At 37.6% G+C, this 18009-nt stretch overlaps 1 protein-coding gene across 1 annotated transcript in view; it reads left to right on the top strand.

Moving 5' to 3' along the window:
• Nucleotides 1–17636, top strand: part of LOC133062919 (solute carrier organic anion transporter family member 6A1-like) — a 117425-nt gene extending 99789 nt beyond the window's left edge. Inside the window, 9 exon segments of the mRNA XM_061152256.1 lie at nucleotides 12021–12085; nucleotides 14373–14510; nucleotides 16260–16406; nucleotides 16409–16541; nucleotides 16543–16582; nucleotides 16584–16938; nucleotides 16941–17168; nucleotides 17171–17593; nucleotides 17596–17636. Coding sequence (XP_061008239.1) covers nucleotides 12021–12085; nucleotides 14373–14510; nucleotides 16260–16406; nucleotides 16409–16541; nucleotides 16543–16582; nucleotides 16584–16938; nucleotides 16941–17168; nucleotides 17171–17593; nucleotides 17596–17636 — 1570 coding nt within the window.
• Nucleotides 17637–18009: the final 373 nt, after the last annotated feature.

Raw genomic sequence — 18009 nt, 5'->3', positions numbered from 1 at the left:
ACCAGCTAATATATGTGGTTTAATCTAAGTAGTTTCTTTTTTTTTTTCCATTTATTTTTATTAGTTGGAGGCTAATTACTTTAAATTTAAGTAGTTTAACATAAGAAGTTTAAGGTACTTGATGGTAGTAACGAGATCTTTTATCAAAATTTATCCAGTTATATCTTGGCTGGTTATAATTTGCCTTGCTGTCAGTTCTTAAGGAGTATCTAATATCTCAACATTGAGATATACTGTGGTAAAATTATTGGATTTAAAAATGAAGAAAAGTAACTCCATGGCTGATTCATGTCAATGTATGACAAAACCCACTGCAATGTTGTGAAGTAATTGCCTCCAACTAATAAAAATAAAGGAAAAAAAAATGAAGAAAAAGTCCTTTTGTCATCTAAAAAAGAGAACTCAAAAATGTTTTGAATCAAATTTCTCATTGGTAGCTTTCATCTCCTGAAAACTAGGCAAACAAAAGATCCTCAAGGAAAGAAAACATGAGCTCATTATTTCATCATCAAAAAACTATCCTACAGTTATAAACAATTTGTATATGGATATATGCAGGAAATATTGCTATTATTTGTACAGACATTTTATTGACGCATAATACATTTTCAGAAGACTGTGCTAAATTGCCAGTATAGATTGATAGATTTTTACAAAGTGAAGACATCTATGTAACCAGAGTCCAGCTCAAGAAACAGATAATTCAACTATTTCAAAAACTTTGCCTCTGCCTCCTTTCTTATCTAAATCCTTAATCCCTAAGATTACCACTCTCTTGACTTCTGCAATGAATAGGTTCATTTGTCCTGTTTTTGAACGTTATGCAGAAACAGGAAGATACAGCACATAGTTATTTGTGTCTGCATTTCGTTACTCAACGACGTGCTTACGAGTCATTCATATAGTTTGCATATAGCAGAAACTCACTTTTCTTGCTCTATTGCAGTGCTATCCAATCTGATTTTCTAAAATGATGGAAATGTTCTGTATCTCTGATGTCCACTATAGCCTCTGGCCACATGTGCTATTGTGCATTTGAAATGCAGTCAGTGTGAATGAAGCACTGAGCTCTAAATTTACTTAGTTTTAACTGACTTAAATTTAACTAGGCACGTGTGGGTAATAATTACTATATTGTACAGTATGGTTATATAGTAGTCCATTGTGTGAATATACTAAAATTTATTCTTTCTATAGTTAATGTTGTTTCCACTTTAGGCTAATATGATTACTATTTCTATGAACACGCTTTTACCTGTCTTTTGGAAAAAATGAATACATTTCTGTAGAGTACATGTATAAAGAGAAATGATGAATCATAGTATGTTAAGCATTCTAATAAATTTTTAAAGTATTTACAGAAGTGCATAAGTTCTTCTAGCAGTCTACTGTTGTGTAACTGTTGATATTTCATTGTAATCTTAATTTCCTTATTCATATGACTAATATTGTTGAACACATTTTCGTTTATTCATTAGCCATTCAGTTCAGTTCAGTTCAGTCACTCATTTGAGTCCGACTCTTTGCGACCCCACGGACTGCAGCACTCCAGGCCTCCCTGTCCATCACCAACTCCCGGAGCTTACTCAAACCCATGTCCATCGAGTCGGTGATGGCATTCAACCATCTCATTCTCTTCTCCTCCTGCCCCAATCCCTCCCAGCATCAGGGTCTTTTCCAATGAGTCAACTCTTCACATGAAGTGGCCAAAGTATTGGAGTTTCAACTTCAGCATCAGTCCTTCCAATGAACACCCAGGACTGATCGCCTTTAGGATGGACTGGTTGGATCTTGTTGCTGTCCAAGGGACTCTCAAGAGTCTTCTCCAACACCACAGTTCAAAAGCATCAATTTTTCGGCGCTCAGCTTTCTTCACAGTCCAACTCTCATATCCATAATGACCACTGGAAAAACCATAGCCTTGACTAGACAGAACTTTGTTGGCAAAGTAATATCTCTGCTTTTTAATATGCTATCTAGGTTGGTCATAACTTTCCTACCAAGGAGTAAGCGTCTTTTAATTTCATGGCTGCAATCACCATCTGCAGTGATTTTGGAGCCCCCCAAAATAAAGCCTGACACTGTTTCCACTGTTTCCCCATCTATTTCCCATGAAGTGATGAGACCAGATGCCATGATCTTAATTTTCTGAATGTTGAGCTTTAAGCCAACTTTTTCACTCTTCTCTTTCACGTTCATCAAGAGGCTTTTTAGTTCCTCTTCACTTTCTGCCATAAGGGTGGTGTCATCTGCATATTTGAGGTTATTGATATTTCTCCTGGAAATCTTGATTCCAGCTTATGCTTCCTCCAGCCCAGCATTTCTCATGATGTACTCTGCATATAAGTTAAATAAGCAGGGTGACAATATACAGCCCTGATGTACTCCTTTCCCTATTTGGAACCAGTTTGTTGTTCCATGTCCAGTTCTAACTGTTGCTTCCTGACCTGCATAATCTTAATTTCCTTATTCATATGACTAATATTGTTGAACACATTTTCGTTTATTCATTAGCCATTCAGTTCAGTTCAGTTCAGTCACTCATTTGAGTCCGACTCTTTGCGACCCCACGGACTGCAGCACTCCAGAGGCAGGTCAGGTGGTCTGGTATTCCCGTCTCTTTAAGAATTTTCCACAGTTTATTGTGATCCACACTGTCAAAGGCTTTGGCATAGTCAATAATGCAGAAATAGATGTTTTTCTGGAACTTTCTTGCTTTTTCAATGATCCAGCAGATGCTGGCAATTTGATCTCTGGTTCCTCTGCCTTTTCTAAAACCAGCTTGAACATCTGGAAGTTCATGGTTCACGTATTGCTGAAGCCTGGCTTGGAGAATTTTGAGCATTACTTTACTAGCATGTGAGATGAGTGCAGTTGTGCGGCAGTGTGAACATTCTTTGGCATTGCCTTTCTTTGGGATTGGAATGAAAACTGACCTTTTCCAGTCCTGTGGCCACTGCTGAGTTTTCCAAATTTGCTGACATATTGAATGCAGCACTTTCACAGCATCATCTTTCAGGATTTGAAATAGCTTAACTGGAATTCCATCGTCTCCACTAGCTTTGTTCGTAGTGATGCTTTCTAAGGCCCACTTGACTTCACATTCCAGGATGTCTGGCTCTAGGTGAGTGATCACACCATCATGATTATCTGAAGATAATCTTCATGAAGATCTTTTTTGTACAGTTCTTCTGTGTATTCTTGCATGACTTTGCAATTTTGTCAAATCTGTTTTCAGTTCTTTTATCTGTTTTTACACTAGGTTGTCTATCTTTTTTATTGTTGACTTGAAGGAGCTTTTTATATATTCTTTATATACTCCAAATGTGGGAAGCCATTGGTCATGACAAGTATCTTCAACTCTATAACTTTCCTTTTGACTCTGATAATGGCATCCTTTGAGTGAAATAAATTTTTAATGTTCTTTTAAAGAAATCTTTGCCTAATCAAAGTCATGAGGGTATTTCTTGTGTTATTTTAATAAAAGATTATAAACTCAACAATTCAACTGGGAAGATACTTTTTGTATACAGTTGGGATCCAAGTTCATCTTTTTTTGTATGGATACTAATTGACTCAACAGCATTGATTTAAAGGCTGTCTTTTCCCCACAGCCACACACCAGCAGACTTTATATATGTGATCTATTTTTACACTGTGTTCTGTTCCATTGGTTTATTTGAGCATCCTTGTATCAACATTACGCTGTCTTAATTCTTCTATATTTTTTGTGAATATTTATATCAGTATTCATCATAAGCCCATCTGTGAGATTCAGTTCAGTTCAGTCATTCAGTCGTGTCCGACTCTTTGTGACCCCATGGACTGCAGCACGCCAGGCTTCCCTGTCCATCACCAACTCCGGGAGTCCACCCAAACTCATGTCCATTAAGTGGGTGATGCCATCCAACCATCTCATCCTCTGTCATCCCCTTCTCCTCCTGCCCCCAATCCCTCCCAGCATCAAGGTTTTTCCAATGAGTCAGTTCTTCTCATCAGGTGGCCAAAGTATTGGAGTTTCAACTTCAGCATCAGTCCTTCCAATGAACACCCAGGACTGATCTCCTTCAGGATGGACTGGTTGGATCTCCTTGCAGTCCACGGGACTCAAGTGTCTTCTCCAACACCACAGTTCAAAAGCATCAATTCTTCGGCACTCAACTTTCTTCACAGTCCAACTCTCACACCCATACATGACCACTGGAAAAACCACAGCCTTGACTAGACGGACCTTTGTTGGCAAAGTAATGTCTCTGCTCTTTACTATGCTGTTTAGATTGGTCATAACTTTTCTTCCAAGGAGCAGTCATCTTTTATTTCATGACTGCAGTCACCATCTGCTGATTTTGGAGCCCCAAAAATAAAGTCTGTCACTGTTTCCATAGTTTCCCCATCTATTTGCCGTGAAGTGATGGGATTGGATGCTATGGATCTTAGTTTTCTGAATGTTGAGCTTTAAGCCAACTTTTTCTCTCTCCTCTTTCACGTTCATCAAGAGGCTCTTTAGTTCTTCTTCGCTTTCTGCCATAAGGGTGGTATCATCTGCATATCTGAGGTTATTGATATTTCTCTCGGCAATCTTGATTCCAGCTTGTGCTTCCTCCAGCCCAGCATTTCTCATGATGTACTCTGCATATAAGTTAAATAAGCAGGGTGACAATATACGGCCTTGACGTACTCCTTTCTCTATTTGGAACCAGTCTGTTGTTCCATGTCCAGTTCTAACTGTTGATTCTTGATCTGCATACAGGTTTCTCAAGAGGCAGGTCAAGTGGTCTGGTGTTCCCATCTCTTTCAGAATTTTCAACAGTTTTTAATGATCCACACAGTCAAAAGCTTTGGCATAGTCAATAAAGCAGAAGTAGATATTTTTCTGTAATGCTTTGCTTTTTCTATGATCCAGCAAATGTTGGCAATTTGATCTCTGGTTCCTCTGCCTTTTCCATATTCAGCTTGAACATCTGGAAGTTCACAGGTCATGTACTGTTGAAGCCTGGCTTGGAGAATTTTGCACATTACTTTGTATTTCTAGGTGATTAAAATCACCTATTCAATGTCCATTAAAAAAAAAATGCTGAGATTTGGTTTGGAATACCTTTGATTCAATTTGGGAGCATTGCTCTACTTACCACACTGAGTGGCTTGATAAATCAGTGAAGTATGATTCCTTCATTTGTTTAAATTTTCATGTATTTCTCCAATAATGCTTCATAATTTTCTTTTCCAAAGTGGAGGTCTTAAACCTCCTTCAATAGATTCATTCCGAGGTAACTGTTTTTCATATTTAGTATAGCATAGTATAGTATAATATACTTGTTTATTACTGGTTTGAAGGAAAATGAATTTTTTCTTGTGCTTTTATCTTGTATCCTGTGACTGCATTCATGTTAATTTCTAATAGTTAGTTGGTAGATTACTTCAGATTTTGTATACAATGTAGAAGAAAATTCACCACAGTAGAACTGGGAAGAAATAAAGGCTTTATTTGGGGTCTGAGAATTCCAGTTCTGAAGACATTGCTTTGAGCAAGAGTTGAAATGTGATCCAAGAAGGAGATAAAATGCAGGTGTTTGTAAAGGCAAAACCCACAAGGCTGCAAAGTTGCTTCAAAAGAATTATGCTCCCTGCTGGCAAGCTGAAGCTATTTTTATCTTTACATGATTGATTGCTAAAGGCTATCACTAGAGGGAGATAAAAGTTCATTACTGTGACAGGTTGCAGGTTTTTTTGTAGAGTCCTTGGAAAGTGAAAGTCGTTCAGTCCTGTCTGACTTTTTGTGACCCCATGAACTATACAGTCCATGGAATTCTCCAGACCAGAATACTGGAGTGGGTAGCCTTTCCCTTCTCTAGGGATCTTCCCAACCCAGCGATCAACCCGGATCTCCTGCAATGCAAACGGATACTTACCAGCTGAGCCACAAGGGAAGCCCCAAGAATACTGGAGTGGGTTGCCATTTCCTCCTCCAGGGGATTTTCCTGACCTAGGGATCGAACCCACGTCTTTTATGTCTCCTTCAGTCAGGTGGATTCTTTATCACTGCACCACCTGCGAAGCCCCATTTTCAAGAATAAGGTTGTCTTTTTTTTAAAATTTGTCTTAGAATTTTCCTTCTTATCAATGTGATTGTTAGGTTTGGGCATCATTATTAATCTGAATCTGGTTTCATAAAATAATTTGAGAAGTATTTCCTCTAAATATCTGGACTATTTTTATGCATGTATGGTAAATATTATGTTTTAATCAAATCTTTGGAAGAAATTATTTGTGATGTACCTGGGCCTAGAATTTATTTGTGAGAATATCTTAAATTAAAATTTGAATGTGTGTGTATGTGGCTAATGAATCGTTCTTCTTTTATCTTTATAATTTCTATCATTTTGCTTCTGCTTATTCACCCTATGTCTTCTGTGTATTGGTATGTACGCCTTTTCTACCCAAGTATAAATTTAGATGTATCCCAGAAGTCTTGATATATATATTTTTTCTCATACTTTTAAGTATGCCTTTCAATGCTGTCTTTCCCTGAGTCTTCATATTATCTTCACTCTGTGAATGTCTGTGTCCAGATTCCCTCTTCTTATAAGAATGCCCGTTCTATTGGATTAGGGCCTACCCAACTGACCTCATTTTAACTTAACTGTCTCTGTAAAACCCTGTCTCTAATTTGACTACATTCTAAAGTACTAGGGTAGAATTTCAGCATATAAATTTTGAAGGGAAGTCAGTCCAGAGCAGTAACAAACCATCCCAAATTTAATCACTTAACATTTTTTCTTCATGTTTCATGGTTCTGTGAGTTGACTGGTCTCAACAGAATGGTTCTTGCTTGAGGTTTCTCTTGAGTTTGGGGTCAGATGACACCTAACATTTGAGTTGTCTGATAGCATGACTGGGCTAGATTTCCCAGATGGCTTATAATTTAGGCTGAATTTTGCTAGGAGCATAGGTGGGGCTGTTGCCAAGTGGCTTTGCTCTGTAACTTAAACGTCTGCTAAAGTGCAAGCATTCCGAAAGGGAACATCCCAAGTTTTAGCGTTCTAAGAGACGCAGGCATAAGCTACAAGCATAAACTGCAAGGCTTCATTTGATCCAGGTTGAAAGTCCAAGAATGCGCTCTTCTGCATTGTTTGTCCAAAAAGTCATGTTTCAAAAGGAGGGTGAATAGATTCCACTTCTTGAGGTCAGGAGCAACGTGCATGTCTTAGGGGAAAAATGAATCAATGATAGCCATCTCAAGTAATTATCTACCACAGCATCTTTCACTGGTTTTGGAAAATACCTAACTATTACCTCTTCACATACTGCTTCTGCTCCATTTTTAGTCTGCTTACCTTTTGGATATCAGTTACACAAATTGTAAACCTTTCACCATATCCATGCATCTTCTCACTTTTACTTTCTGTTTCAATTGTTTTTATGCTCTGTGCTTCAGCCTAAGTTTTTTCACTGATCTCCAATGTATTAATCATATTTCCACCTGCTTTTTCAGTTACGTACCCTAGGTTACTAATTCTAGCTGTCTCTGTATCTAATTAGCTTTTAAATTCATCCATGAGTTCATTATAATTAGTGTACTTTTATGTTATAGAATTTTATTTCTTTTTAATAGACTAGTTCTCTGATAATATTCTCTACCTTGTCGTCTGTTTCCTTGGACTTATTAGTCCCCTAAATTTAAAATATCTGTCAGGTATCTAGTATCTGAATATTCTGTAGAATTATTAAATTTCAGTTTTTCTCTTGACTCTGTCTCTTAAAACTCCTGTACTTATTTTTAATCATATGTGAGATTTTGTGCACCAAAATTAATAGAGACTCTGAATGTTAATAACTCCAAAACTATTTTACAATAGCTTTTTAAAGAAAGGTTAGATAGGAACAGTTTCCTGTAAGCCAAGGAAAAACTTAGCTGAGCTGACGATAGGGTTAAGTTTTTTAAGTAGTAGTATCAGTTGCTCAGTCATGTCTGACTCTTTGTGACCCCATGGCCTGTAGCCCACCAGTCTCCTCTGTCCATGGGATTCTCTAGGCAAGAATGCTGCGGTGTGTTGCCATTCCCTTCTCCCCGTAAGTTTTTTAAAGACCTTATCAATTTTAAGATTGATACTAGGGTATAGTCTTTAAGGAGGATTTAATTGAAAGAAAAGTATGTTAAATATAGGATCCTTCACTTTTGGTGAGATTTGAACTCCAGTACTTATCTACCCAGCCACAATAGAACTTCTAAGAGCAATATTACCAGTTTTTTTTTTACACTGTATTAGAAATAATAGCCAGTACATTTAACTAAGTATTTAGTAAGGTAACAGAATATAAAAAATAACAGATACATTGAGGTACACACACACACACACACACACACACACACACACACGAATTCAGTTAAAAAATTTAACCTTTATTAACTGAAAAATGAAAATAAATTAAGGTCTATAGTCTGGTTAACAGCAATGAGTCAATGTCAGTTTCCTATCTTTAATATTATAATTACAGTTATATAAGATTCCACCATCTACTGATGCTAGGTGAGGGTACACAGGATGCTTTGTACTATTAATATTTTTACAACCACCTGTGACTTTCAAGTTATTCAAAGATAAATAATAATTTCAAAATAAAACAAAACACACTTGAGTGTCACAAAAACTGACTTGAACAATTTGGAAGGGTATATCTCCAATTATTGAGTAGGAAGACCTACCACCACCAATATATCAATTCTCTTTAAGTTAATGTGTAATTTTAGTGTGATACTGAAAATACCAATAGAATTATTGAAGTGTAAAACCTGATTTTAAAGTTTTTTTGGAAAAATAATAAACAAGAGTGGTTTGGGAATCTGAAACAAAGAGGCACAAATAACAGGCTTATCCTCATAAGCTAAATGCAACATTTTAAAGACTCGACACTGACACAGTGTAGTGTTGATTCATGAATAGAATGACATTAGGTTTAGAAATAGATCTCAACCCCTGTAGGAATTTAATACAACAAAAGTAAAATCCTAATTAAGTGCATCAAGGGAGTAGATGAGAGCAGGGGTATAAACAAGCATGTCTCTCCAGTATGTGCTCTTTTTATAGCTTTCCAAAGCATATAGTTATAATACAAATTCCACAAAATTTATTTTTTAAAATACAATAATAGAGTCAAATACCTAAATTGTGAAGTCATGATCAAGTAATAATTCATGTCATGGAAGTGATGTAAGATGAAATACTTTGCAGCAGGCCAGTGCTCTTTCAGAAAATCACTAGAAAAGCTGAATTAAATATATTAAGGGCATAAGGTGGCAGAGGACTAGAGGGATTAAAATTCCAGAGAGAGCAGGGCTTTTAGAGATGTAATAGGGATCTAGAACTGACCCTGATGTTCTTACCAGTTCTTGATGAGGGGTAGCATTTCTCTGGTGGCTCAGCGGTAAAGAATCTGCCTGCCAATGCAGGAGATGCAGGTTCGATCTCTAGGTCAGGAAGATCCCTTGGAGAAGGAAATGGTAACCCACTCCAGTATTCTTGCCTGGAGAATCCTGTGGAAAGAGGAGCCTGGTGGGCTACAGCCCAAGGGGTTGCAAAAGGGTTGGACACAACTTGGTGACAGAACAGCAACAAAGAAGGACAACATTCCTTTTCCTCCGGACAAATTTGACCCGTCTGAAGCTGTGAGGCTTCAGTCTAAACAGAGAAGTATGATTTGTCAGTTCTCTCTCCATCAGGGTGCTCATGAAGAAAAGTTAGTTCATCATGTCTTTCCCTTCCATTCCTCATTATTTTAACATGTCTAGGTATTCTCCTTACCTGTGATAGGTACCATGGATTTAAGCTAGAAGGTGGATGAGCACTTTCAGGGAAAAAGGTGAACTGAAAGAGGAATAGAAGTGACCAGGTCCCTGCTTCTCTGATTGTAGAAGAATGCCAAGAGAAAATTACAGGACAATCTTAATTAGTCTGGGGATTCAGAGAGGGTATCCTTAAAGAAATCACATTTTAACTAAGTCCTACAAGGTGGGAGATGAGAATTTCACACAGTGGGAACAGTATATGCAAAGACTCTGAGCTGAATGCAAGAAACAGCTTTATAAGAGTGTCGTGTGATAGAATGTTTAAAGAGGATGACAAAGGCAAAAGTTGTGAGGTGGTGTGCAATGAGACTGATGAGCCATTGAAGGATCCTAGTGGGGCAATTAAATAATCAAAATTTTACCTTAAAAAAATCACTGTGGCTCTATGTAGAGAGTGGGCTGAAGGGATTAAAAATCATTTGGGAAGATAAGTTAGGAAATTGTTTCATTTTCTTCAGGCAAAAAAAATACATGCTTGGAATAGATCAGTGGAATTAGAGATTAAGAAGGTCAGATAAAGTTATCAAAAAAGTTATTTTTAAAAATCACAGTATTTTATTATTGATTTGATGAATGAGGGAAAGGATACTCTTTCAAGCATGCCTCATTCTAGATTTTGGGCTTGAAAGCTGCATGGATGATGATTCTACTTCTTGGGATAGGGGACACCAGGGGGGTGCAACTTTTGTGTAAGATAGGAACTGAAGTCTAGAACTTAAGAAAGATATGGGCTGAAAATATAAATTTAGAAGTCATCTGAGATATTGGAAACTGCCTGTTCCATTTTGGAAGATTAGTAATAAATGTTTTGTTTATTCCATGAAATTCTTAAACCATCTTATCACAGCCTTACACCTTAGACAAAATACCAAAAAAATTCACTTTACTTCCTTTATATGTTTTTAATGAATCTGCTCATAATAACAGTTGAATTATTTTTTATTTAAAAACATCATTATCCTTTAAGAATTGGTAAATTTGTTTTCATTTTCCTAGTAGTAAACATTTGAGAGAAGAGTATGTATTTTTACCAGGTTGATACAGGTGGAGTTATCCGACTTTTTACAAAAGAGTCATAAAATACTGTACAAATGCTGCATTTTAATACACTGAGTCATTTCTAGGTGACAATAGTGGTCATGTTTGTTTATTATTCAAGTTCCAGAACAAGGAAATAAAGGATAAGCATAGGATTTGTTACAAATATCCATTTAAATGTAGCTTTGATTTTTTTACTTTCGAAAATGTTCAGAGGTTAATTATTTTTATTTTAGTTTAGTTTATTTTCCAAACTACTACTATATGACATTATGCATTACGATTTCTTTTTAAAACAAATACTTGGTTTGACCCAAACAAAGTACAGAGACCTTCATTCTTTATATATTTTTTTAGAAAGTAATTTTTTCATTTATTTCAACTTTTGAATAGTGAGGGTAAAATTTAGATTTCCAACAGAAAAGAGATGGCACTCTCCAACTAGAACAAGTAAGGTTGAATAAAGTGGCTATTTAAAATGTGGGCAGGGTATAAGGCATCCCACAGTATAGAGCTTCGGGTCTCTTACTGCCCCACACCCAAGGGAAACAAGGGCAGGAAGAGGAGAGACCTGTAGAGGGGACTGCTTTGCCGTGGGACCCAGTCAATGTGGGAGACTCTTCAGGGAGGAAACCTGGGTCTGAAGACCTTCACGCCTCTTTCCTTTCTCACTCTGGAGCACGGCATTGGCAGAACCCAATCGGTAGCCAGGGGTGAGAGAACTTCCTGATGTAGTCCATTCGAGTCAGCTTCCCAAGGCAGAGAGCAAGGGAGAGAAAGGTAGAGGACGAATCTCATGGGGACAAAACGAAGACATCTGAGACAACTGCCCCACAGAGTGAAAAATGAGAAGGTAGGAAAGGCAGTGCTACATTTTTTCCAGCAAAGACTGGAGCAGAGAGTTTGGGCCATAAATGCTTCCTCCTTGAGAAGTGCAGAAAGTTTTAAAGTTGGTTGGCAAAGGGCAGAATATGGGGAAATGGTAATTAATTCAACCAGATTGAAATCTGTCAACTGGCTAAAGATTCTTGGTCTAATGGATGCACAGGGGGAAAAAAAATTAGCCCTGAACCTAGCAAGCATTCTCTACAGCTAATAATGATGCTGTTTTGATGATATCATTGCTATCTGCTTGCAGGATTGTGTCTGACAAACAGCGTCATCTGGCCATGGGTATGACCTTTGTGATTTTGAGAATATGTGGTATGGATTTTTGGCAATCTATTATTGAATTGAATTGAATTGTTTCTCTTTTGATTTATATGTGTCAACATGTATATATAGAATTTCAAACAAATAATAATGATAACAGTGATAAACTGACACAAAACAAGTGAATAGGGGAGATGCTTTACAGAATTTAGGAGACAGTATAAAAAGATAATACTTAATGTAAATTCATCTTGTCATATAAAATGTGTATTAATTTTTTACTCAACTAGAAGAAAATCTTTTTGATCAGAAATATGTTTTTCAAGCTTATACAAATGGTTTGGTAAGCTGAAACAAAGCACATATAAGCACAGAAACTATATTCTACATTCTTGGGTGTTTGAGAAGTCATTAACCTAGATTAGTGCTTTAGATTTTTTTCATTGCCAAAGATACTGTATCTGATGTTTTAAAAGATTTACATACAAAGAACAAATTGATTTTTCTGATGGTGATGCACTCTGTACTTCAGGCTTTCTTAAAGTGCAAAAACTAACTCTCAAGTCCATATTAAGACTATATTAGGAGCTCTGATTCAAGAAGTTGACTTAAAATATTGGTGGGGTAAGGAAACATGATTAGACTGGGTTTAGGACAGAGACAATAGTAATTAGAATCAAGAATGTAGAAAAATTTAAGTGTGGCTCTAATGGGGAATCAGAGAAATTCTTAGATCAGTATTCAGGGTTCAAAATAGCTATTTTAATTGAGAAAAATCCAGTGGATAAAGATAGATTCTGAATCATAGATGAAGCATGAGAAAGAGCAAGTGCATAGTTTTCTACCTCAGAAACGAAGCCAGTGAGCCTGGTGCATTTTTTAATGAGAGAGGGTGGAACAAGGTGATGATCTTTTAGATATGACTGTCTCTAGCTATCAGAAAATTTAAGCAGATGGTAGATGTTACCTGATTTACATTGAAAAGATAACTTTGCTGCTGGAGAGAAGTATTTATAAAAGATAAATGTGTTTGCTGAAGTCTTAGTCTGAGTTATATTAAATTGGATTCTGGGGGTTGTAATGAAAAAGAGAAATCAACTTATCCAAGATATACTTGGAGTTAGTGTCATAAAGATTTATCATGGATTGGAAAAAACATGGTGGGAAATTAAAAAAAAAAAAAAAGGGTTAATAGGCCTCATTTCACTTTGAGCAATTGTAGACAGAGTGCCAGCACTCCCTGGGATTGGGAAATCTGGTGATGGGTAGCTTTCTTTGACAGGCATCAAAACAGTCACGATGCATGAGAACTCACAGTTTCTTAAGGAAGAAGGTCAGTCATTAGATACATTAGTTCTGAGAACCTAGATATGTTAGTTCTGAGAACCTAGCTCTAATGTCTTTGGAGTGGTATTTATTTACTTACTTATTCATTTTTTAAAAGACTTCATTCACTTTTATCTGAAAGTGATACTGTTGCTGGGAAGATGTTTTCTTTGTGGATATACAGAGATTTCTCTCAGGCAGCACACAAGTATGCCTCTAGATTTGGGGTCTTCTGTAGCTAGGGCTGCTACAAACATACCGAAGCATTTACTTTTTCAGTTATTTCTCTCACTATCTTGATACATAACAGATAACATGTTGCATTTCAAAACTAATTTTTCAGTCATTGAAAATTTCAGAATTTTAAATCTTTGGGAGATACATTGGATTCACAAAATCAGTATTTAGAATCTCTGTTTTAAATACTTTCTCCTTAACTTTTAATTCAGAAATTAACAAAAATGTTGAGATGTCAACTAGATCAGGGGTCCTCAACTCTTAGGTCACGGACCAGTACTGTTTGGTGGCCTGTTAGGAACTGGGCCGAGCAAGCGAAGTTTCTTTTGTATTTGCAGTCATACCCCATTGCTCGCATGACCACCTGACCTCTACCTCCTGTGAGATCAGTGGTGGCATAATAAATGTAATGTGCTTGAGTCATACCCCCATCCCCTGCCGCCATCTGTGGGAGGACTGTCTTCCAGGAAACTGGTCCCTGATGACAAAAAGGTTGAGGACCACTGAACTCAATAAGAGCATGCATACCATTCTAAGAAGAAGAAAATCTGCTAGTTTTTTTTTAAATATCTATAAGAATAAGGATTTTCAAAAACACACAACTGTGTTTCCAGTTTTTAACAATCCTATTAAAAATAAATTCTTAGATAACTTAAAATGGTATGTTTAGAGTGATGATGACTAAGTATGTAAGTTTAAGTTTGGGATAAAAATCATTCTGATTCCAGCCTACAGTGTTTTCATGGAGAATTTATCATCATTGCATTTTTGATAGGGACTATACCTGGACCAATAATTTTTAAAATAATAAGAGAAACTTCTTGCATCTTTCGGGATACTGAGCGCTGTGGAAGCACTGGAAATTGTTGGATCTATTACAAGACAAAAATGGCCTACCTATTGGTAGGAGTATGTAAGTGATATCTATTGAAGAATGTCAAGAAGTTAAATTGTTTTTTAAAACTTATGGCTGTTTGGAGTAAGGTGTAGTCATAATAAACTAAGACCAAGTGGATACTTTAATTATTAAAGAAACCTTATGTTATTATATACAAAATATTTTAGACACTAAATTACTATGAAATTTATGTAAGTATTTGAAAGGCTTCATCACATTTAAAGTTGTTTTCTGTTAATCTAATGCAATTAAACATCCAGTCCCTCTGTAGGACAGTGCAGATGTAGAACACTGCCATTGTCACAGAAAGTTCTATGCACACCACTATTGAGGGCAAAACTTATTCAAAAGGAATCCAGGAACCCTGGGAGCCCACATTAAACTTTGTGTATTTTTGAAATCCTAAAATTCTGTTTGTACAGTGGGAAATCTGCTATAGAGGAAGACTGTGGCATTCATCAGATCCTCAAAAGTTTTGTCACTCAAAAAAGTTAGGAAAAATGTATTTTATCAGTCTGTTGATTCTCTTTGGTAGCAAGGAAATTCATCAAGCAACTTCGTCAAGTTTGAGTTTTTTGGTAAATTTTTTATAGAAAATATAAAGAAAGAGCACATATTATAAATGTATAGCTGAACACATATTTATAAAGTGAGCATATGTATTAATAGCACTCAAATTAAGAAACAGTATATTAGAATTAATACATGAATTTAGTAAAGTTGCTTAATATACAATCAATACACAGAAATCATGTGCACAACCAAATACAGAAATAAGGTGATAAATACAGTAATATTAAAGAATCAAGTACCCAGAAAAAAATTTGTTGAAAGTTGTATAAAGCCTCTACATGGACAAATATAAAATTTATTTGTGGGAAATCAAAACCTAAATAAATGAAAAAAAATGCATCACAATTACAGATAGGAAGATTTAAAAATGCCACCTCTCCTAAATTAATTTATAGCCTTGGTGTGGTCACAGAATCCCAGAAGGAATTTTTTTAATTGACAGGGAATTGAAATTCATATGGGAAGCCAAAGTGCTAAGATTTATCCAAAGAATCTTAAAGAAGAAATAAAATTGACAGGTACATGCCACCAGATATCAAAACCTACTATCAACTTGTAATAATCAATACAAAAGGGTATTAGTGCGAGTGTCAGCCCATTAACCAATAGAACAGAGTAGAGAATCCAGAAACAAACCCATACTTGCACACTCATCTGATAACGACAAAGGAGACACTACGGGGGGAGGTGGGGAGGTGGTCTTTTAAATAAAGGGTAATAGATTATATCTCCATATCTGAAAAAATGTATCTTGATCCCTACCTTACGTTATACACAAAAATCATTTCTAGATGCACTGAAGATCTAAGTGTGAGGGATTAACAGTAGAATATATTCACAACCTTGAAGTAGGAAAAGACTGCATAAAGGAGGATACAAAAGCTCTAAAATTAATTAAAATTAATAAAATTTGATCACCCAAAGACACAACTGAGAGACAGAAGAGAAAACCCCAATGTTAGAAGACAGTGGAAAAAGTAAAAAGGTGGAAAAGAACTAATAACCAAGATATATTTTTAAAAAACTCCCACAGAACAACAATAAATAAAGGATATATAACAATAGAAAAGTGAACAAAACACTGGAAAGAACTCTTCAGAAAAGTGAATAACCAAAGAGTCATAAAACACTTTTTTGCCACGGGTCTGCTGCCGGGACACAAGTGTCTTGAAAACCACCGCTAAACCTAAGCAAAAACGGGAAAGGAAAAGACCCGCGTCAGCATTGTCGTCATCAGGCACATAGGTTCAGGGAGGTCTACCACGACTGGCCATCTGGTCTACAAGTGCGGCGGGACCGACAAGAGAACAATGGAAAAGTTGGAGAAGGAGGCTGCCGAGAGGGAAGGGCTCCCAGGTATGCCTGGGTCTTGCACAAACTGAAAGCTGCTCGTGAGCGTGGTATCACCCTCGCTATCTCCCTGCGGAAATCTGAGGCCAGCAAGCGCTGTGTTACCATCGTTGATGCCCCCGGACAGAGACTTCATCAAACACGTGATTCCAGGCGCCTCCCAAGGCTGACTGTGCTGTCCTGACTGTCGCTGCTGGTGCCGGGGAATTTGAAGCTGGCATCCCCGAGAGCGGGCAGACCCGTGAGCGTGTCCTTCTGGCTTGCACTCTGGGTGTGAAACAACTCATTGCTGGAGTTAAAGTGGATTCCACGCAGTCACCCTACAGCCAGAAGAGATACGAGGAAACTGTTAAGGAAGTCAGCGCCCACATTGAGGAAATTGGCTACAACCCCGACATGGTAGCATTTGCACTAGTTTCTGGCTGGAACAGTGACAACATCCTGGAGCCAAGTGCTAACAGGCCATCATGGTTCAAGGGGTGGAAAGTCCCCCGTAAGGATGGCAGTACCCATGGAACCACCTGGCTGAAGCTCCGGATTACATCCTGCCACCAACTCGCCCAACAGACAGACACTTGTGCTTGCCCCTCCAGGGTGTCTATAAAGTTGGTGGTATCGGTACTGTCCCTGTGGGTCGCGTGGAGACTGGTGCTCTCAAACTTGGCATGGTGGTCACCTTCGCTCCAGTCAATGTAACAACTGGAGTGAAGTCTGCAGAAATGCACCGTGAAGCCCTGAGTGAAGCCCTTCCTGGGACAACGCGGGCTTCCATGGCAAGAACGTGTCTGTCAAAGGTGTTTGTCATGGCAACGTGGCGGGTGACAGCAAAAACGACCCACCAATGGAAGGCGCTGGCTTCAGGGCTCAGCTGATTGTTTTGAACCATCCAGGCCAGATCAGCGCTGGATATGCACCTGTGCTGGATTGTCACACAGCTCACATTGCTTGCAAGTTTGCTGAGCTGAAGGAGAAGATTGATCGTCATTCTGGGGAAAAGCTGGAAGATGGCCCTACATCCTTGAAATCTGGCGATGCTGCCATTGTTGACATGGCTCCTGGTGAGCCCACGTGTGTCGAGAGTGTCTCTGACTGTCCTCCCTTGGGCCGTTTTGCAGTGCGTGACATGAGACGGACGGTCGCTGTGGGTGTCATCAAAACTGTGGGCAAGAAGGCAGCTGGGTCACCAAGTCTGCCCAGAAAGCTCAGAAGGAAGGCTGAATGAATATTATCCCCAATACCTGCCACCCCAAGCCTTAATCAGTGGTGGAAGAACGGCCTCAGAACTGTTTGTCTCAATGGGCCATTTAAGTTTAATAGCAAAAGACTGGTTAATGATAATAGTGCATCGTAAAACCTTCAGAAGGAAAGGAGAATATTTTGTGGACCATATGTTTTGTGTGTGACAGTTTAAGTTATGAGTTCTTAAAATCAGTACTTTTTAATGAAAACAACTTGACCAAAAATCTGTCACAGAATTTGAGACCCAATTAAAAAAAGCTTAGTGAGAAACCTGTGTCTTCTTTGGGTCAATCAACACCGTGACTCCCTGTAGTACTACTTTGGTAACAGTTGTTCATAAACTGTTTCTGGT

The sequence above is a fragment of the Dama dama genome, chromosome 9 (genome assembly GCF_033118175.1).
Source record: "Dama dama isolate Ldn47 chromosome 9, ASM3311817v1, whole genome shotgun sequence".
Classification (NCBI taxonomy): Eukaryota; Metazoa; Chordata; class Mammalia; order Artiodactyla; family Cervidae; genus Dama; species Dama dama.
The sequence above is the reverse complement of the archived record's forward strand: the minus strand, read 5'-3'. Positions and strand labels throughout refer to the sequence as shown.